The sequence below is a fragment of the Electrophorus electricus genome, chromosome 1 (genome assembly GCF_041902795.1).
Source record: "Electrophorus electricus isolate QZ-2024a chromosome 1, ASM4190279v1, whole genome shotgun sequence".
NCBI classification, from domain to species: Eukaryota; Metazoa; Chordata; class Actinopteri; order Gymnotiformes; family Gymnotidae; genus Electrophorus; species Electrophorus electricus.
Genome location: NC_137497.1, coordinates 9955871 through 9978720, shown reverse-complemented (window position 1 = coordinate 9978720; position 22850 = coordinate 9955871). Strand labels below are relative to the sequence as shown.

Genomic DNA, 22850 nt, shown 5'->3' with positions numbered 1-22850 from the left:
TACAAGTCTATTTATCATTCCAGTCACCATGTTGTAGTAAAGTTTAATATTTACTTACCCAGTACAAGTTTATTTATCAGTCCAAACACCATGTAGTAGTAAAGTTTAGCCTGAAATGAGGTGAGGAATTGCTGAAGTACAGAAGAATTATTATTAGATAAAGCATAAAGAAACACTAACCAGGTAGAGAATTATCAATGTAAAGAACCAGGCTAACCAAGATTGCAAAAGATAACGCAATGAACAACACGAACCAAACATATCAAATAACCCAAGCATAACATTGAACACAGCAGAGCAGCAGTAACAGAGAGACAGTACACAGCACACAACAGAGCAGCAGTAACAGAGAGACAACACACAGAACACAGCAGAGCAGCAGTAACAGAGAGACAGCACACAGCACGCGGCAGTAACAGAGAGACAGTACACAGCACGCGGCAGTAACAGAGAGACAGTACACAGCACACAACAGAGCAGCAGTAACAGAGATACAGTACACAGCAGAGCAGAATGTGTGGTGGAGTTTCTGACCTACTGAAGGCCATAATCATCTGTTCCTCATGTCTGTCATTACAAAAATCTTTAACCCTTTTCGCTGCCTCCCATAATCAATGTTAGTGGTTCAAACGATTTCCACAGTAAGTGCTCCAATCCAACTGTTGCTCTTCCAGGCACTTGGCTAGACAACAATAAATTAAGCACTTCAGCCAACAGATTCTTTTCCAAATCCTCCTTACTCTTTCCCTTAAGCTAAGATGAGGAAATGCAGCCTCAGCTTCATCTAAATTAAAACAGTCAGCTGATACAATTTAAGATTTATTGACTCTAGCCACTGCCAACACTCCACACCTGCAGAGTTTCTATATATTTTCTCAAGTCAAAAATGTGTTCATGCTCCCTGCATCTCACTTAACAAATCGCTATCCATATGATTATTTTCTAATTTGCTTTGCTGAATTCCATGAATTATTAATATGTTGACTTAACCATAACTTATTTGAGTAAATTAAAAATTTACACTATTCCAAAATTCTATTAATCGCCACTCACATTGTTTATATTCTTATCCTGTAATACTTTAATCCCACCTTCTCCTACTGCTACAATTTTAATGTGTCTGTAATATGTACACTCTCTACTGCTGTAACTGTCACCGGTTTTATATACTGTACCTCCATCCGTTACTTTATTGTATTTATTACTAAAACCTCATTAATATATTTTGCGTGTATGCATTTTATAATTAGATGATATTAATCACGTTTAAACAGATCTGTCTGCGTATCCATTCACTTCCTTTAGTGATTAAAATGAGTGACCTCCGTCCTGTACAACCATACCACAATAATCTTAATTATAACCTGAAAAAAAACTGTTGTGCTGGTATGTCGTATATTTGTACGTTATTGTTGGTAATCAATTAACTCGCGATAGGCACATCAAGACAAACCGTTTTTACAGACAAAACATTGAACATTTATCTCTTAGTGCTGTTTTAGCTCTACTATTATTCTTTCTTCTCTTTTATTCTCTTTCTTCTCTTTTATTCTTTCTTTTATTCCATCTTCTTCTTTATTCTTTTTCTTCTCTGCACATTTTCTTTACTTCACTCATTGTGGCCACATGTAAACAAAAACAACTGGAACATACAACATTTAACGTTTATCTCTTCAGCACTTTTTTTCTCACCATTTTCCGTTTACAGAAAGATTTTTATGAAATCATTTTCATTTTCACTGGCTGGTTTTCTAACTATTACTCATTTTTGCTATTTTTATATTTTATCATTCAATTCTCACTCTATGGACACTCTCAGTCAATTCTCAGTCTGCACTTTTAAGACGCCCAAGACCTACTACAAAACTCTGTGGACAAGGTCTTAATACCACCTATGCAGAATGTTTCAAACAGGACTTCTGCTTACCTATAACGGTGCACATGTGTGGATTCAGACCCTGCTCACAGAACAACGCAGCTCTGGGTCGTCTATCAGCTGGTGCTGATAACCCTACTGCTGACGGTGCGGGTCCATTTGAAGAGAATAGCCGGTCCCATCTTTATTCTGAGCTCAATGTTAAAAACGAGGCATAGTCCAGAATATGTCAAAACAGTCACACACAACACATATTTTTATACAGTTTTCAGAATTGATTATGTAATCACCCCACCTTCTTTACATACAAGTGTTTGACATCTCCACCACTATGTTCAAACATACAGTATTCAATATATGCAAATTGAGATTCATCATTATGCAAGTTAAACTTGACACCATTATATCCCATTGGAAGATTTTTTTTAAACAAAAATGATCTCAACTCACACCACCAAACATCTGCAAGATGATGTGGCAGGTCAGTATTACTCTGCCCTTGTGGTAAGATAATGAACCTTACTTAGCCACAGAACTCTCAAAGAGGCTTTCAAGTCTTTTAAAAACAGAGATCTTTTTCAACACTAATGAAGTTATTTCTCCTGGGAACAGTTCAGAGTAATCTGCCTTAGACTTGTACAGAAGCCTTGAAACCACCTGTATCAGAGCCTCAGTTCTGCACTTAGAGTCCCAAAAGGTCTCTGACCTTAAGATACCCCAGAAACATTATTCATGCTTTCAGACAGTCTTGCACCTCTCTGCACATGCTACAGAGAGCTTTAAAGCCTATTATAATTATATCACAGATCACCTCATGAAAATACAGAATAACGATTGGCCTTTACCCCAACACATTTTATTACCTTATTTTTGTATAACCAGAGCTCTGTAGTTTACATACTGAAGCTGAGAGTCTCCTGTGATGTTTATCACTAATGATTAATGATAAATGTAACTGTGAGAAGTGTAGATAATTCACTAATGATTAATCTGTACTTCTCATAGATACATTTATCACTAATGATTAATCTAAACATGCTGCACTCAACACAAGCAACAAATGACTGAAGTCATGGTGAAATACAAATACTAGATAGCTAGTAGACACTTAGCTTTGGTTAGTTGTCTGCATCCACAAGTTTTGAATGGTCGAGTAGTCTCCTGTGACTTGTAGACATTGTTAATATCAGAATTGTATGCAGTTACAGAAAATGAATAAACAATAGGACAATAGTAAAGATTGGAATGCCTAAACTGTTATTCATATGAAGGAATTTCAAAAACAGGAAATGGCATCACCATCATGACAGCTCTTCCATCAAGTAGCACCATTCTGTTTGGAGAGAAATACATGGACTTCATTCATGACCTGTGTCTCATATTTTGTGCATGTGCACACATACACACACACACACACACACACACACACACACACACAATTAGTAATATCTTTTCATTATCATAAACTCCTTTTGTGTTGTCTGTAGATCCTCTGATTGAACTGCATTTTGTACTCTATGTATTTCTTTGCAGACTATCTGGCTGTAATCTCACTGAAGGGTCTTGCAAATCTCTCACAACAGTTCTACAAACAGAAAATACATTGAGAGAGCTGGAGATGAATAATAATGACCTGCAGAATTCAGGAGTGGAGCAGCTCTGTGCTGGACTGAAGAGTTCACACTGTAAATTGGAGATTCTCAGGTGAGTTTCTGTTAATTTATTCTTAAATGGAACCATTATGGTGCACAATTTATCAAATGTGATTCTCCTCTTCTTTAAAGAAATTACAAAACTGCCTTGTAGTGCAACGTTAACAGAGTTAAAATAAGGTACTGCGGGACAAAGATATATAGATCGAGACAAAACATTTCTGGTGAAACTAGCTGCATTTCATTAAATGACCACACTGTGGCCACAAAGAGTTACGTTTTACTGCATGATCAGGTTTACACAACTAGTAGTAAAAAATAAAGAAATAATAATAATAATAATAATAATAATAATAAGGAGAAGAAGAAGAGAAGAATTATTATTATTCTTATCATCTTTATTATTGTTATATTGTTATGTTGTTATTGTTATGCTGTTAGTCAGGCAGTATGGTGGCTTGGTGGTCAGTTCATTTGCCCATCAGCATTAGGGTCTTGGGTTTGAGTCCCTCCCTCAGTGAAGTTTCTCTCAGCACTAGGGTCTTGGGTTCCAGTCCTTATCTGTGCAGGTTTCCTTCAGGATCTCTGGTTTCCTCTCACAGTCCATAAACACAGAAGTTAGGTTGATTGGATATTCTAAATTGTCCTCTTTGAATTTATGTTTGTATAGTGATGGGTGGTGCTCTGTGTGTGTATATCCTCTGATGGTTGGTGTTCTTTGTGCATGTATGTCCAGTGATGGTTGGTGCATATACTGAATAATGTATGGAGATGTTGTGTGTGATTGTTAGATATTCTCCGGACTATGCCACATTTGTATGTAATGTAATAAATACTGGACCAGCTATTCTCTTCCATTAATTTTTGAGTCTCCATCTTTATTTTCTATTTAAAGTGTACTTCATAAATTTATTAGAATGTGGGAAAAATCTAGGAACCACACTAGCTAGCTAATCAATGTTACCAAAACTAAGTCCAGGTGACTAGCAACCGCTGTTGGATCTCCACAGGAAATTCTAGTCAGACTGATTCATCTGACACTGTTCATCTCAAAATGTTTCACTCAATTTATAAATGTGTAACTTTCTACATATTTTTGTATATGGTCTGCAGTCCTCTCAGAAATCAGTTTATTAGCTCCAGCTTTATCTAGCTAGCTACATATGAACATTACAGGGAAGTAACCATTCACTAACTCTGCTCTCACTAGCAAGAATTGTTTGTAGAAAGTGCCCAAGTTAACTATATATATTTTTTTTCTGTCAGATTTTTTGTCAATTTCTTTTCCACTTATTATTCAGTGTTCTTATGTCTCTCTTCAAAATTAATCTGGAAGCATCTGTTCCTCAATGACAGTATTTAAACATAATATTTATTTATGATTTATTCAAACTGATTTCATTTTTGTACATCCTCACTGCAAATTTGATTTTAAATTACATTGGAAGTTGTATTAAAAAGTCTTACATCTGAATTGGGGGTGCCTGCAGACACCCTATCATATCATGCTCTGTGTGGGGGGGGGGCAGGGTGTATTTGTGTTCACATCCAATATTTTGTGTCAGGTAGATCGAAAAGTTGATTAATTCTCTGAGAATTTGATTTGCCTATTAAAAGAATTGGCATCTAGTTCCCCATAAACATTTAGTATAACTATCTGTGATTCTAGTTATTTGGTAGCTTTAGTTTAGCTAAATAAATGTTTAGATAAAAGTCTTATGAGTAAATGGTGTATCTTCAGCCATTAGTCACTTCAATTAAACCTTCTGGAAGATTATGTGGATAATAACATAGTAATCAGGGATTAGCCACCATGGCTAATGTTGATTCCTCCATATGTATTTGAATCCGTTTGATACAGAATAAGGAGGATGTTGTTAATAGTACTGCTAGCTAATGAGATACCTACAGCCTAATAGTATATAGTCCAGTGTGCATATATATATATATATATATATATATATATATATATATATATATATATATATATATATATATATATATATATATAGTTTCACATTCAGTGAGAGTGCAGAACACTTCATCCTTCCTAACACACTGACCTGTTTGTCAGTGTTCCATAGATACTTAAAGTTGGGGTGGACCATCAATACTTATAGTTGGGGTGGACCATCTCAAATTTTGTAAAGTATATTTGATGTATTTGGTTGAATGTTTCACATTCATTGAGAAAGTGTAGCTCTGTCTCTAGAGTGTCTTTGTTACACTGATGTCTTATATTGGCTGGTCTGGACCGCCAGGCTGTGTTAACTGAGTCTGGACTTTCTCAACGTGGTTCTGTGTTTAATATCAGTCACTTTGAGCAGGTTGTCTGCTACAATGTTCTGTTTCATAGCCAGTTAATACTGCATTTTACTTTGTACTTGGCTTTGTGTGTTCCAGTGGGTGATGTAGTTTTGTTTTTGAAGTGATATAATTTGTATTTCAGTGATTTTTCTAATTTCAGAGGAATTATGATTTTTGACAGTTCTGATTTCTACCAGATAGTGATTCCATCTCAATCTCCCTCTCTTTTAATGTCAGGGAGTGTAACAGCAATGAGGAGGATTTCCTTGTAGTTTAAAGGACAGTGAGTCACCGAATCAGATTTACATCAGATTTACATCAGGTTTCATGGAGATTTATAATGTCTTTATCTTTGTGTTATTTGTGAATTCAGTGTTTATACTTTTGTACCCAAACATGGATGATTTTATGCCTTGAATGTTCCATAGAGAGACAGATAATGGTTTCATTATTTAAATGAAGTATGAAAGGAAAAACACAAATACAAACAGGTTCAAAGTGAGATAAACCTGTAAAAGTGAAGGAATATGTTGAAATTATATGTACAAATATGTACAATTCATGTATATAAACATACATATTAAAATGGTGTAATGACTAACCTATAAACAGTGATATTTATTTATTTGTCTTTTTATTTATTAATTCATTTATCTATTTATCTATTTCTTCATTAATGAATTGTGACCTTGACATATGAGGTTGAGTATCTGTGTGATCTCTCCATCTCTGTAGTGTTTGTGGAGGGTGGAGTTTGTACTACAGAGGCGTAGGTCTGCTGTTTGGGCTGTGTTTTGGGGGTGGGTGTTGATGGCAGGTGTACTTTACTGTGGATGGCTTGCTGGGCAGCTGGCAGAGATGCTCACAGTGTCCTTGTGCAGGTGGACGTGGTCATGAAGGCTGTGGATGTTGAGGTTGGAGTGATGTGTCAGGTGCACATTAGCCAACAGTGCACATCCACAGGAGATCTCTGCATTTATCTTGTGGATTGTAGCTGGATGGAAGTCTCTACTGGGCAGGATGGTAGAGATGGTGACTTTGGAGGAGGGAAGGTCTCTGTGGAGGTCTGTGCTACTCTTCTTACTCTGCTACTCTCTTGCTTTCCCCTCAAGTCATTCTAAATAATGGGGTGGCTTGGATTACCTGAGATGGCATGTGTAAGAAGCTGCAGGGCATTGCTGGTTCGGGAACACCAAACTTTTGCAACTTTAGATCCTCGGAAAAGCTGTTCCTCATTTAAGAATTTTCCATTAAAATCAATTAAAATGACTATGCCTGCATCTGGAGGAATATTAGGTTTTTTATCTGACTGATTGTGGATGGACCGGACGGGGCTCAGTGTGGCAGTCTGTGGTTCAGAGTTGATTTAGTGTTGCTGTGCAGAATCAGAGGTCTGCTGGTTGGCTTTTAGACTCTGTAGCTCCTCCTTCAGGGTGATCATGCTACTGTCCCTGAGCTGTAGTTCTTCTCTTTTAGTCTCTGTAGCTCCTCCTTCAGGGTAATCATGATACTGTCCCTGAGCTGTAGCTCATCTCTTTTAGTCTGTGTAGCTCCTCCTTCAGGGTAATCATGGTACTGTCCCTGAGCTGTAGTTCCTCTCTTTTAGTCTCTGTAGCTCCTCCTTCAGGGTGATCATGGAACTGTCCCTGAACTGTAGTTCTTCTCTTTTAGTCTCTGTAGCTCCTCCTTCAGGGTGATCATGGTACTGTCCCTGAGCTGTACTTTCTCTCTGACTGCACTGAGCTCCCTCCTGAGAGCCTCTCTGTCCTTCTGGAGCTCCAACACTTCTCCTCTCAGATGTTTGAATTCTATTGTCTCAGCTTCCTGGAGAGAAAGACTTTCTCTTTGCTGGAATACCGTGATCTCCATTTGTCTGTGTTGTGCTGGTCTGGCCTGTGTTGTGCTGGTCTGTGAGGTGTTTTCGTGTCCCTCCCCTGAACCCTGGGCTACGTGGCTACTAGTCTCCTCCTCCTAAGTTACTCTCTCAGTCTCTGCTGCTGCTCTGATAAAGGTAAAGTTTTCCTGAACAGAGCAGAGGCCTCACTGCCTTGAAACATAATGGTGCCGTTGTGATAAATGTTCACAGTTAGGATGGTGTTATCCTCATCTTCATCTTCAATAACTATCTGTCTTCTATTACATATGCCCCTTTTTATGTGTGGCTTGTTATGGCACAGAGAGCCCTGTGCCAGGCTTCACTGTATTCTGTATATAGCAGCAGACTGGTGATGGTGGTTTTGTTCACTGTATTCTGTATATAGCAGCAGACTGGTGATGGTGGTTTTGTTCACTGTATTCTGTATATAACAGGAGACTGGTGATGGTGGTTTGGTTCACTGTATTCTGTATATAACAGGAGACTGGTGATGGTGGTTTTGTTCACTGTATTCTGTATATAGCAGCAGACTGGTGATGGTGGTTTTGTTCACTGTATTCTGTATATAACAGGAGACTGGTGATGGTGGTTTGGTTCACTGTATTCTGTATATAACAGGAGACTGGTGATGGTGGTTTTGTTCACTGTATTCTGTATATAACCGGAGACTGGTGATGGTGGTTTTGTTCACTGTATTCTGTATATAAATGTAAATGTAAATTATCCTTTTATGTTTCATGTAATTTTCCCTGACTTCCTTAGCTTTATCCTTAGTTTTGTCCTTAGCTGCAAGATGCTACTGTTCTACTCCTGTTAGCTGCTGTGTCTTTAGATGGTTTCTTGTGTTGTTGAGAAATTTCATCAAAATTGTTGTTCTCTTGTTTCTTACTTGAAAGTTGAGTTGTTGTTGTTGTTGTTTTTTTTAACTCTTTACTAATTTACAAAGGTTTATCACATTTTAAAACCCCTGTACTTCTAAGAAAGTGTTCCAGTTAAACTTGATAGTTAAACATGACAATACTTTTTCTTATCTGTGTGTGAGTGAGTGTGTGTGTGTGTGTGTGTGTGTGTGTGTGTGTGTGTGTGTGTGTGTGTGTGTGTGAGAGAGAGAGAGAGGGAGAGAGAGAGACAGACAGAACTATTATCTCTGTGTGTGTCTGTGTGTGTGTATGAGACAGAGAGAGAGAGGGAGACAGAAAGATCTATTTTGTGTGTGTGAGAGAGAGAAAGACAGAAGTATCGTGTGTGTGTGAGAGAGAGAGAGAGAGAGAGAGAGAGAGAGAGAGAGACAGAACTATTAGGTGTGTGTGTGCATCAGAGAGAAAGAGAGAGAAAGATTCAAACAGATCTATTTTGTGTGTGAGAGAGAGAAAGACAGAAGTATTGTGTGTGTGTGTGTGTGTGTGTGTGTGTGTGTGTGTGTGTGTGTGTACGAGAGAGAGAGACAGAAAGTATTGTGAGAGACCAAAGTATTATGTGTGTGTGTGTGTGTGTGTGTGTGTGTGTGTGTGTGTGTGTGTGTGTGTGTGTGTGTGAAAGAGAGCGAGGAAGAGATAGAGCAGCCTGACTGACTGACTGACTGACTGACTGGGGTCTACCTCTCACACACCTGACTGACTGATGGGATCTGCCTCACACATACCTGACTGACTGATGGGGTCTGCCTCACACTCCTGACTGACTGATGGGGTCTGCCTCACACTCCTGACTGACTGATGCGGTCCCTGACTCAGCTATTAAGCCTCCAGGATTCTCGGTGCACCACGCAGACAGAACTCGGGACCTCACTGGGAAATGCAAAGGCAGAGGAGAATGTTTCATGATCAGTGACTCATAGTGTGAGCACAGGAATGTAAACACTAGTAAAAGATTCTGCTCTCTGCATTCTGTCCATTCCTCCATAATCACTACTGCAGTGTTCATCACACCATCATTAGTACTGCAGTGTTCATCCCACCATCATTAGTACTGCAGTGTTCATACACTAATATTCACTACTGCAATGTTCATTCCTCCATAAACAAAACTGCAGTGTTCATTATTCCATAGTCAAAACTGCAGTGTTTATTACTCCATAATCACTACTCTGCATGTCTGCCAACAATATTTTCTGTTTGTATATTAATGTGTTTGTATTTGTGAAACATTGAATGAGATCTGTGTTGTTCTGTTTCCTGTTATGGTGTTAGGGGTGGGATATTTTGATATTTGGACTCTGATTATGGTAACTGCCATTCACTGACTTATGAACCAACCATCCATTATTTGTTCATCTGTCTTAGGTTGCTAATGAATGTTATTTGTCATGTCTTTTTCCATTTTGTCTTTGATGAAGACACAGTAGTGTTAAATGTTGCTGTGTTTGTAAAATTAAAAGGCTGAAAATGTATCAGTGTGTTCCAGACCTTTCAAACTCTTCTTAAAATTTTTGTTAGTAGTTCAGATCTTTTAATTCATCATCCTCTGACTGAACTACATTATTTACTGTATTTACTCTTTTACAGACTATCTGGCTGTGGTCTCACTGAAGGGTCTTGCAAATCTCTCACAACAGTTCTACAAACAGAAAACTCACTGAGAGAGCTGGAGATGAATAATAATGACCTGCAGAATTCAGGAGTGGAGCAGCTCTGTGCTGGACTGAAGAGTTCACACTGTAAACTGGAGATTCTCAGGTGAGTTTCTGTGACTATTTTTGAATGTAAATAAAGAGCCAATTTAAAAAGGTCAGTGTCAACTCCCTTATAGTACAGTATTAAACAAACATTGCCAGGCAAGGCAATGCAAGGAAATTTACACTTATTATAAAGTTCTCTTTGTTAAATATTTCTAAATATAGTTTTCTGTTGAAACCTCACTGCATTTCATTAAATGAACACACTGTGGAGACAAAAAGTTACATTTGTGATGCATGAGCAGATATTCAAGTCTAGAAGAGAAATATAACATTGTAAAGAGAAGACACAGATGAGTCCTTGTCCACATGTACAGGTGTGTTTATTACAATGCTGCTTCAACTAGGCACTTTGGCATTTTGTCCACAAGCTGCATTTTTGTTCACCTGAGTGCAGAAATTTAGCAAAATGTCTTACAGGATGAATATATTCAGAAACTCCAACAACAGTGTTGTAAAATGAAGTGTTCTAATGTAAGATTTTCACTGAGTGATTTTATGTAGTTTATGTATGGAAACAATGTAAACATCAGTCATTCTAATCTCTCTGCAAATAAAAGCCCTTAAAATCTTAATTAAAACATTTAAAGCTGAACCATTGAGGTTCTGGATACATTACAGGACACTTTTACAATCACACATGATTCCCTTGCGTTTTTGGGTGGGAGACCCTGTTCTCATTGTGATTTACACGGTGTGTTCAACACATGTTGAGGTGAGCTGAACTGACAGCCGTGCTGGAGGAAAGAACGCAACAAGTTAATATTCATTCAATAGACCTGAAAGGTTTATTGGTTATTCCTTAAGATAAACCTGTGATCTCTCTCCACATGTGTTTTTATGAAACATGTAGCTGGCTAATATTAGTAACCTTAAGCTTGCCAAGTTACAGTATAATGTTGGTTACTACACCTAGATACCTCACGCTAACGTCATACTAGCTTGACTTAGGAGTGAATGTTGGCTGCTAATTTTTTCATCAAGCCAGAGACATCAAACAAAAATAGAACAGTGATGGTAGAAGACGTGGAGTCAGCAGAGAGAGAAACTGAGCAGACAGCTGACAGTAAACTCAGGACATCTGAACACAGTAGTGAGGAACAATGTTCAGCACTGGACGAGTGAACCTGTGGACTTAATTACCAGAGAGAAAGAAAGACACACAAGACACAGTAATCAGGAGAATAGGAGGAGAGAAGGAGTGAAGTGTGTGTGTGTGTGTGTGTGTGTGTGTGTGTGTGTGTGTGTGTGTGTGTGTGTGTGTGAGAGAGAGAGAGAGACAAAAATTTTGTTTGTATGTGTGTGAGAGAGACAGAAATATAATGAGTGTGTGTTAGTGTGTGTGTGTGTATGAGAGAGAGAGAGACAGACAGAACTATTATCTGTGTGTGGTAGAGAGAGAGAACTATTATCTGTGTGTGTGTTTGTGCGAGAGAGAGACAGAGAGAACTATTATCTGTGTGTGTGTGTGTGTGTGTGTGTGTGTGTGTGTGTGTGTGTCTGTGTGCATGTGAGAAATAGAGAGAGACAGAACTATTATTTGTGTGTGTGTGTGTGTGTGTGTGTGTGTCTGAAATAGAGAGAGACAGAGAGAAAGAGGCAGATCTATTTTTGTCTGTGAGAGAGAGACAGAAGTAGTGTGTGTGTGTGTGTGTGTGTGTGTGTGTGTGTGTGTGTGTGTGTGTGAAAGAGTGAGGAAGAGATAGAGCAGCCTGACTGACTGATGGGGTCTGAGTCACACACACCTGACTAAGTGATGGGGTCTGCCTCACACACAACTGATTGACTGATGGGGTCTGCCTCACACACACCTGACGGACTGATGGGGACCCTCACACAGCTATTAAGTCTCCAGGATTCTCGGTGCACCACACAGACAGAACTCAGGACCTCACTGGGAAAAGCAAAGGCAGAGGAGAATGTTTCATGATCAATGACTCATACTGTGAGCAAAGGAATGTAAACACTAGTAAAAGATTATGCTGTCTGCATTCTGTCCAATCAATACTGCAGTGTTCATTCCTCCATAATCACTATTGCAGTGTTCATCCTACCATCATTACTACTGCAGTGCTCATACACTATTATTCACTACTGCAATGTTCATTCCTCCATAATCAATACTGCAGTGTTCATTATTCCATAATCACTCCTGCAGTGTTTATTTCTCCATAATAAATACTACAGTGAATATTCCACCATAATCAATACAGTGGTGTTTATTCCTCCATAATCACTACCGCAATATTAATTCCTTCATAATCAATACTACAGTATTCATTACTCCATAGTCACTACTGCAGTGTTTATTTCTACATAATTACTATTGCAGTGTTTATTCCTCCATAATAAATACTACAGTGATTATTCCTCTAAAATCACTATTGCGATGTTCATTCCAACATAATCAATACTGCAGTGTTTATTCCTCCATAATCTCTACTGCAGTGTTCATTCCTCCATAATCACTGCTGCAGTGTTTATTTCTCCATGATAAACAATACAGTGATTATTCCACCATAATGAATACTGTGGTGTTTATTCCTCCATAATCACTACTGCAATGTTCATCCCAACATTATCAATACTGCAGTGTTTATTCCTCCATAATCATTACTGCAGTGTTTATTCCTCCATAATCACTACTGCAGTGTTTATTCCTCCATAATCACTACTCTGCATATCTTCCAACAATATTTTCTGCTTGTATATTAGTGTATTTGTATTTGTGAAACATTGAATGAGATCTATGTTGTTCTGTTTCCTGTTATGGTGTTAGGGGTGGGATATTTTGATATTTGGACTCTGATTATGGTAACTGCCATTCACTGACTTATGAACCAACCATCCATTATTTGTTCATCTGTCTTAGGTTGCTAATGAATGTTATTTGTCATGTCTTTTTCCATTTTGTCTTTGATGAAGACACAGTAGTGTTGAAATGTTACTGTGTTTGTAAAATTAAAAGGCTGAAAATGTATCGGTGTGTTCCAGACCTTTCAAGCCCTTCTTTAAATTTTTATTAGCAGTTCAGATCTTTTAATTCATCATCCTCTGACTGAACTACATGATTTACTGTAATTACTCTTTTACAGACTATCTGGCTGTGGTCTCAATAAAGGGTCTTGCAAATCTCTCACATCAGCTCTAAAAACAGAAAACTCACTGAGAGAGCTGGAGATGAATAATAATGACCTGCAGAATTCAGGAGTGGAGCAGCTCTGTGCTGGACTGGAGAGTTCACACTGTAAACTGGAGATTCTCAGGTGAGTTTCTGTGACTATTTTTGAATGTAAATAAAGAGGCATTTATCTGGTCAGTGTCAACTCCCTTATAGTACAGTATTAAACAAACATTGCCAGGCAAGGCAATGCAAGGAAATTTACACTTTTATATTATAAAGTTCTCTTCTTTAAATATTTCTAAATATAGCTTTCTATTGAAACCTCACTGCATTTCATTAAATGACCACACTGTGGAGACAAAGAGTTACATCTGTCATGCATGAGCAGATATTCAAGTCTAGAAGAGAAACATAACATTGTAAAGAGAAGACACAAATGAGTCCTTGTCCACATGTACAGGTGTATTTATTACAATGCTGCTTCAACTAGGCGCTTTGGCATTTTGTCCACAAGCTGCATTTTTGGTCACCTGAGAGCAGAAATTTAGCAAAATGTATTTTACAATCACACATGATTCCATTGTGTTTTTGGGTGGGAGACCCCATTCTCATTATGATTTATACCATGTGTTCAACACATGTTGAGGTGAGCTGAACTGATAGCCGTGCTGGAGGAAAGAACTCCACTGAAAGAATCTCACTGTAGCTCCACAGATCTGCTGTAGTGTCAGCTGTGTCCACTCTCACTGTAGCTCCACAGCTCTGCTGAAGTGTCTGCTGTGTCCATTCTCACTGTAGCCCCAAAGGTCTGCTGTAATGTCAGCTGTGTCCACTCTCACTGTAGCCCCACAGGTCTGCTGTAATGTCAGCTGTGTCCACTCTCACTGTAGCCCCACAGGTCTGCTGTAGTGTCAGCTGTGTGCACTCTCACTGTAGCCCCACAGGTCTGCTGTAGTGTCAGCTGTGTCCACTCTCACTGTAGCCCCACAGGTCTGCTGTAGTGTCGGCTGTGTCCACTCTCACTGTAGCTCCACAGGTCTGCTGACTTGTTTAGTTTTTTTGTTGTGTGTGTTGATGTAAATGGTTGATTTTAGTGAATAAATTATTTGTGTGAAGTAGCGATATTGTGAGTCGAAGTTCTGATCCAGCTGAAACAACATGTGAATGGTCCTCTTTTCACCAGTATTTTACTGCACACATACAGTCCATGAAGGACAAACTCCAGGGACACATTTCATGTCAACAGCAGACATGAGATAGTTGTCTCACACACACTTAACTGACTGATGGGGTCTGAGTCACACATACACCTGACTGACTGATGGGGTCTGAGTCACACACACCTGACTGACTGATGGGGTCCCTGACTCAGCTATTAAGACTCCGGGATTCTCTGTGCACCACAAAGACAGAACTCAGGACCTCACTGGGAAAAGCAACGGCAGAGGAGAATGTTTCATGATCAGTGACTCATAGTGTGAGCACAGGAATGTAACCACTATTAAAAGATTCTGCTCTCTGCATTCTGTCCAATCACTACTGCAGTGTTTATTTCTCCATAATCACTACTGCAGTGTTTATCCCTCTATAATCAATACTGCAGTGTTTATACCTCCATAATCACTACTGCAGTGTTTATTCTTCCATAATCACTACTCTGCGTGTCTTCCAACAATATTTTCTGTTTGTATGTTAGTGTATTTGTATTTGTGAAACATTGAATGAGATCTGTGTTGTTCTGTTTCCTGTTATGGTGTTAGGGATGGGAAATTTTGATATTTGGACTCTGATTAGGGTAACTGCCATTAACTGACTTATGAACCAACCATCCATTATTTGGTCACCTGTCTTAGGTTGCTAATGAATGTTATTTGTCATGTCTTTGTCCATTTTGTCTTTGATGAAGACACAGTAATGTTGAAATGTTGCTGTGTTTGTAAAATTAAAAATCTGAAAATGTATCAGTGTGTTCCAGACCTTTCAAGCTCTTCTTTAAATTTTTATTAACAGTTCAGATCTTTTAATTCATCATCCTCTGACTGAACTACATTATTTACTGTATCTACTCTTTTACAGACTATCTGGCTGTGGTCTCAATAAAGGGTCTTGCAAATCTCTCACATCAGCTCTAAAAACAGAAAACTCACTGAGAGAGCTGGAGATGAATAATAATGACCTGCAGAATTCAGGAGTGGAGCAGCTCTGTGCTGGACTGAAGAGTTCACACTGTAAACTGGAAATTCTCAGGTGAGTTTCTATGACTATTTTTGAATGTAAATAAAGAGCCATTTTAAAAAGGTCAGTGTAAACTCCCTTATAGTACAGTATTAAACAAACATTGTCAGGCAAGGCAATGCAAGGAAATGTACACTTTTATATTATATTATAAAGTTCTCTTCTTTAAATATTTCTAAATATAGTTTTCTGTTGAAACCTTGCTGCATTTCATTAAATGACCACACTGTGGAGACAAAGAGGTACATTTGTGATGCATGAGCAGATTTTCAAGTCTAGAAGAGAAACATAACATTGTAAAGAGAAGACACAAATGAGTCCTTGTCCACATGTACACGTGTATTTATTACAGTGCTGCTTCAACTAGGCGCTTTGGCATTTTGTCCACAAGCTGCATTTTTGGTCACCTGAGAGCAGAAATTTAGCAAAATGTATTTTACAATCACACATGATTCCCTTGTGTTTTTGGGTGGGAGACCCTGTTCTCATTATGATCTACACGGTGTGTTCAACACATGTTGAGGTGAGCTGAACTGACAGCCGTGCTGGATGAAAGAACGCAACAAGTTAATATTCATTCAATAGAACTGAAACGTTTATTGGTTATTCCTTAAAATAAACCTGTTATCTCTCTCCACAGGTGTTTTTATGAAACATGTAGCTGGCTAATATTAGTAACCTTAAGCTTGCCACGTTACAGTATATTGTTGGTTACTACACCTAGATACCTTACGCTAACATCAAATTAGCTTGACTTAGGACTCAATGTTGGCTGCTAATTTTTTCATCAAGCCAGAGACATCAAACTAAAATAGAACAGTGATGGTAGAAGATGTGGAGTCAGCAGAGAGAGAAACTGAGCAGACAGCTGACAGTAAACTCAGGACATCTGAACACAGTAGTGAGGAACAATGTTCAGCACTGGACGAGTGAACCTGTGGACTTAATTACAAGAGAGAAAGAAAGACACACAAGACACAGTAATCAGTAATCAGGAGAATAGGAGGAGAGAAGGAGTGAAGTGTGTGTGTGTGTGTGTGTGTGTGTGTGTGTGTGTGTGTGTGTGTGTGTGTGTGTGTGTGTGTCACACTGGGTGCCTGATGTACTGTAACAAAGCTAATGAGGCTAATGTTAGCTTCCTTAAATCTAAGGAACTGGCTAGAATATAAAATACTCCTGCTTGTTCATTTACAGTTACTATAGAGAGACAGAAAACAACCAGGATGAAGAGAAAGAGTAATGCAATTGCCATGGCAACCTTCTTTAGTAAGAAGACAGCATGAGAGAGAAAAGACAGAAGAACTTGAAGGTGAAAGTGTCCAGGAGGAGGACATGGAAGAGAGTGGACACAGCAGACAGAGACAGAGGAGCCAGCTGTGTCCACTCTCACTGTAGCCCCACAGGTCTGCTGTAGTGTCAGCTGTGTCCACTCTCACTGTAGCCCCACAGCTCTGCTGTAGTGTCAGCTGTGTCCACTCTCACTGTAGCTCCACAGGTCTGCTGTAGTGTCAGCTGTGTCCACTCTCACTGTAGCCCCACAGCTCTGCTGTAGTGTTAGCTGTGTCCACTCTCACTGTAGCCCCACAGGTCTGCTGTAGTGTCGGCTGTGTCCACTCTCACTGTAGCCCCACAGCTCTGCTGTAGTGTCAGCTGTGTCCACTCTCACTGTAGCCCCACAGCTCTGCTGTAGTGTCAGCTGTGTCCACTCTCACTGTAGCCCCACAGGTCTGCTGTAGTGTCAGCTGTGTCCACTCTCACTGTAGCCCCACAGCTCTGCTGTAGTGTCAGCTGTGTCCACTCTCACTGTAGCCCCACAGGTCTGCTGTAGTGTCAGCTGTGTCCACTCTCACTGTAGCCCCACAGCTCTGCTGTAGTGTCAGCTGTGTCCACTCTCACTGTAGCCCCACAGCTCTGCTGTAGTGTCAGCTGTGTCCACTCTCACTGTAGCCCCACAGCTCTGCTGTAGTGTCGGTTGTGTCCACTATCAATGTAGCATCACAGGTCTGCTGTAGTGTCAGCTGTGTCCACTCTCACTGTAGCCCCACAGCTCTGCTGTAGTGTCGGCTGTGTCCACTCTCACTGTAGCCCCACAGCTCTGCTGTAGTGGAGAGAAGTGAGAAGTGAGTCGAAGTTCTGATCCAACTGAAACATGTGAACGGTCCTCTTCTCCCCAGTATTTTACTGCACACATACAGTCCATGAAGGACAAACTCCAGGGACACATTTCATGTCAACAGCCGACATGAGATTGTTGCCTAACAAACACTTAACTGGCCGATTGTGTCTGAGTCACACACACACCTGACTGACTGATGGGGTCTGCCTCACACATACCTGACTGACTGATGGGGTCTGCCTCACACATACCTGACTGACGGATGGGGTCCCTGACTCAACTATTGTGCCTCCGGGATTCTCGGTGCACCACACAGACAGAACTCAGGACCTCACTGGGAAAAGCAAAGGCAGAGGAGAATGTTTCATGATCAGTGACTCATAGTGTGAGCACAGGAATGTAAACACTAGTAAAAGATTCTGCTCTCTGCATTCTGTCCAATCAAAACTGCAGTGTTCATTCCTCCATAATCACTACTGCGGTGTTTATTCATCCATAATCACTAATGCAGTGTTTATTCCTCCATAATCACTACTCTGCCTGTCTTCCAACAATATTTTCTGTTTGTATATTAGTGTGTTTGTATTTGTGAAACATTGAATGAGATGTGTGTTGTTCTGTTTGCTGTTATAGTGTTAGGGGTGGGATATTTTGATATTTGGACTCTGATTATGGTAACTGCCATTCACTGACTTATGAACCAACCATCCATTATTTGGTCACCTGTCTTAGGTTGCTAATGAATGTTATTTGTCATGTCTTTGTCCATTTTGTCTTTGATGAAGACACAGTAATGCTGAAATGTTGCTGTGTTTGTAAAATTAAAAATCTGAAAATGTATCAGTGTGTTCCAGACCTTTCAAGCTCTTCTTTACATTTTTATTAGCAGTTCAGATCTTTTAATTCATCATCCTCTGACTGAACTACATTATTTACTGTATTTAATCTTTTACAGACTATCTGGCTGTGGTCTCACGGAAGAGTCTTGCAAATCTCTCACATCAGTTCTAAAAACAGAAAACTCACTGAGAGAGCTGGAGATGAATAATAATGACCTGCAGAATTCAGGAGTGGAGCAGCTCTGTGCTGGACTGAAGAGTTCACACTGTAAACTGGAAATTCTCAGGTGAGTTTCTATGACTATTTTTGAATGTAAATAAAGAGCCATTTTAAAAAGGTCAGTGTAAACTCCCTTATAGTACAGTATTAAACAAACATTGTCAGGCAAGGCAATGCAAGGAAATGTACACTTTTATATTATATTATAAAGTTCTCTTCTTTAAATATTTCTAAATATAGTTTTCTGTTGAAACCTTGCTGCATTTCATTAAATGACCACACTGTGGAGACAAAGAGGTACATTTGTGATGCATGAGCAGATTTTCAAGTCTAGAAGAGAAACATAACATTGTAAAGAGAAGACACAAATGAGTCCTTGTCCACATGTACACGTGTATTTATTACAGTGCTGCTTCAACTAGGCGCTTTGGCATTTTGTCCACAAGCTGCATTTTTGGTCACCTGAGAGCAGAAATTTAGCAAAATGTATTTTACAATCACACATGATTCCCTTGTGTTTTTGGGTGGGAGACCCTGTTCTCATTATGATCTACACGGTGTGTTCAACACATGTTGAGGTGAGCTGAACTGACAGCCGTGCTGGATGAAAGAACGCAACAAGTTAATATTCATTCAATAGAACTGAAACGTTTATTGGTTATTCCTTAAAATAAACCTGTTATCTCTCTCCACAGGTGTTTTTATGAAACATGTAGCTGGCTAATATTAGTAACCTTAAGCTTGCCACGTTACAGTATATTGTTGGTTACTACACCTAGATACCTTACGCTAACATCAAATTAGCTTGACTTAGGACTCAATGTTGGCTGCTAATTTTTTCATCAAGCCAGAGACATCAAACTAAAATAGAACAGTGATGGTAGAAGATGTGGAGTCAGCAGAGAGAGAAACTGAGCAGACAGCTGACAGTAAACTCAGGACATCTGAACACAGTAGTGAGGAACAATGTTCAGCACTGGACGAGTGAACCTGTGGACTTAATTACAAGAGAGAAAGAAAGACACACAAGACACAGTAATCAGCAATCAGGAGAATAGGAGGAGAGAAGGAGTGAAGTGTGTGTGTGTGTGTGTGTGTGTGTGTGTGTGTGTGTGTGTGTGTGTGTGTGTGTGTGTGTGTGTGTGTGTGTCACACTGGGTGCCTGATGTACTGTAACAAAGCTAATGAGGCTAATGTTAGCTTCCTTAAATCTAAGGAACTGGCTAGAATATAAAATACTCCTGCTTGTTCATTTACAGTTACTATAGAGAGACAGAAAACAACCAGGATGAAGAGAAAGAGTAATGCAATTGCCATGGCAACCTTCTTTAGTAAGAAGACAGCATGAGAGAGAAAAGACAGAAGAACTTGAAGGTGAAAGTGTCCAGGAGGAGGACATGGAAGAGAGTGGACACAGCAGACAGAGACAGAGGAGCCAGCTGTGTCCACTCTCACTGTAGCCCCACAGGTCTGCTGTAGTATCAGCTGTGTCCACTCTCACTGTAGCCCCACAGCTCTGCTGTAGTGTCAGCTGTGTCCACTCTCACTGTAGCTCCACAGGTCTGCTGTAGTGTCAGCTGTGTCCACTCTCACTGTAGCCCCACAGCTCTGCTGTAGTGTTAGCTGTGTCCACTCTCACTGTAGCCCCACAGGTCTGCTGTAGTGTCGGCTGTGTCCACTCTCACTGTAGCCCCACAGCTCTGCTGTAGTGTCAGCTGTGTCCACTCTCACTGTAGCCCCACAGGTCTGCTGTAGTGTCAGCTGTGTCCACTCTCACTGTAGCCCCACAGCTCTGCTGTAGTGTCAGCTGTGTCCACTCTCACTGTAGCCCCACAGGTCTGCTGTAGTGTCAGCTGTGTCCACTCTCACTGTAGCCCCACAGCTCTGCTGTAGTGTCAGCTGTGTCCACTCTCACTGTAGCCCCACAGCTCTGCTGTAGTGTCAGCTGTGTCCACTCTCACTGTAGCCCCACAGCTCTGCTGTAGTGTCGGTTGTGTCCACTATCAATGTAGCATCACAGGTCTGCTGTAGTGTCAGCTGTGTCCACTCTCACTGTAGCCCCACAGCTCTGCTGTAGTGTCAGCTGTGTCCACTCTCACTGTAGCCCCACAGCTCTGCTGTAGTGTCGGCTGTGTCCACTCTCACTGTAGCCCCACAGCTCTGCTGTAGTGGAGAGAAGTGAGAAGTGAGTCGAAGTTCTGATCCAACTGAAACATGTGAACGGTCCTCTTCTCCCCAGTATTTTACTGCACACATACAGTCCATGAAGGACAAACTCCAGGGACACATTTCATGTCAACAGCCGACATGAGATTGTTGCCTAACAAACACTTAACTGGCCGATTGTGTCTGAGTCACACACACACCTGACTGACTGATGGGGTCTGCCTCACACATACCTGACTGACTGATGGGGTCTGCCTCACACATACCTGACTGACGGATGGGGTCCCTGACTCAACTATTGTGCCTCCGGGATTCTCGGTGCACCACACAGACAGAACTCAGGACCTCACTGGGAAAAGCAAAGGCAGAGGAGAATGTTTCATGATCAGTGACTCATAGTGTGAGCACAGGAATGTAAACACTAGTAAAAGATTCTGCTCTCTGCATTCTGTCCAATCAAAACTGCAGTGTTCATTCCTCCATAATCACTACTGCGGTGTTTATTCATCCATAATCACTAATGCAGTGTTTATTCCTCCATAATCACTACTCTGCCTGTCTTCCAACAATATTTTCTGTTTGTATATTAGTGTGTTTGTATTTGTGAAACATTGAATGAGATGTGTGTTGTTCTGTTTGCTGTTATAGTGTTAGGGGTGGGATATTTTGATATTTGGACTCTGATTATGGTAACTGCCATTCACTGACTTATGAACCAACCATCCATTATTTGGTCACCTGTCTTAGGTTGCTAATGAATGTTATTTGTCATGTCTTTGTCCATTTTGTCTTTGATGAAGACACAGTAATGCTGAAATGTTGCTGTGTTTGTAAAATTAAAAATCTGAAAATGTATCAGTGTGTTCCAGACCTTTCAAGCTCTTCTTTACATTTTTATTAGCAGTTCAGATCTTTTAATTCATCATCCTCTGACTGAACTACATTATTTACTGTATTTACTCTTTTACAGACTATCTGGCTGTGGTCTCAATGAAGAGTCTTGCAAATCTCTCACATCAGTTCTTCAAACAGAAAACTCACTGAGAGAGCTGGAGATGAATAATAATGACCTGCAGAATTCAGGAGTGGAGCAGCTCTGTGCTGGACTGAACAGTTCACACTGTAAACTGGAGATTCTCAGGTGAGTTTCTGTGACTATTTTTGAATGTAAATAAAGAGCCATTTTAAAAAGCTCAGTGTCAACTCCATTATAGTACAGTATTAAACAAACATTGCCAGGCAAGGCAATGCAAGGAAATTTACACTTTTATATTATAAAGTTCTCTTCTTTAAATATTTCTAAATATAGTTTTCTGTTGAAACCTTGCTGCATTTCATTAAATGACCACACTGTGGAGACAAAGAGTTACATCTGTGATGCATGAGCAGATTTTCAAGTCTATAAGAGAAATATAACATTGTAACGAGGAGACACAGATGAGTCCTTGTCCACATGTACAGGTGTATTTATTACAATGCTGCTTCAACTAGGCACTTTGGTATTTTGTCCACAAGCCTCATCTTTGGTCACCTGAGCACAGAAATTTAGCAAAATGTCTTACAGGATGAATATATTCATAAACTCCAACAACAGTGTTGTAAAATGAAGTGTTCTAATGTAAGATTTTCACTGAGTGATTTTATCTAGTTTATGTATGGAAACACTGTAAACATCAGTCATTCTAATCTCTCTGCAAATAAAAGCCCTTAAAGTCTTAATTAAAACATTTAAAGCTGAACCATTGAGGTTCTGGGTACATTACAG

General features: G+C 39.8%; 1 protein-coding gene across 1 annotated transcript in view; it reads left to right on the top strand.

Moving 5' to 3' along the window:
* Positions 1-22850, top strand: part of LOC145657037 (NACHT, LRR and PYD domains-containing protein 3-like) — a 90858-nt gene that overhangs the window by 41164 nt on the left and 26844 nt on the right. Inside the window, exons 10-14 of the mRNA XM_081711345.1 lie at positions 3410-3580; positions 10216-10386; positions 15586-15756; positions 18816-18986; positions 22056-22226. Coding sequence (XP_081567471.1) covers positions 3410-3580; positions 10216-10386; positions 15586-15756; positions 18816-18986; positions 22056-22226 — 855 coding nt within the window. The remainder of the gene's footprint in view (positions 1-3409; positions 3581-10215; positions 10387-15585; positions 15757-18815; positions 18987-22055; positions 22227-22850) is intronic.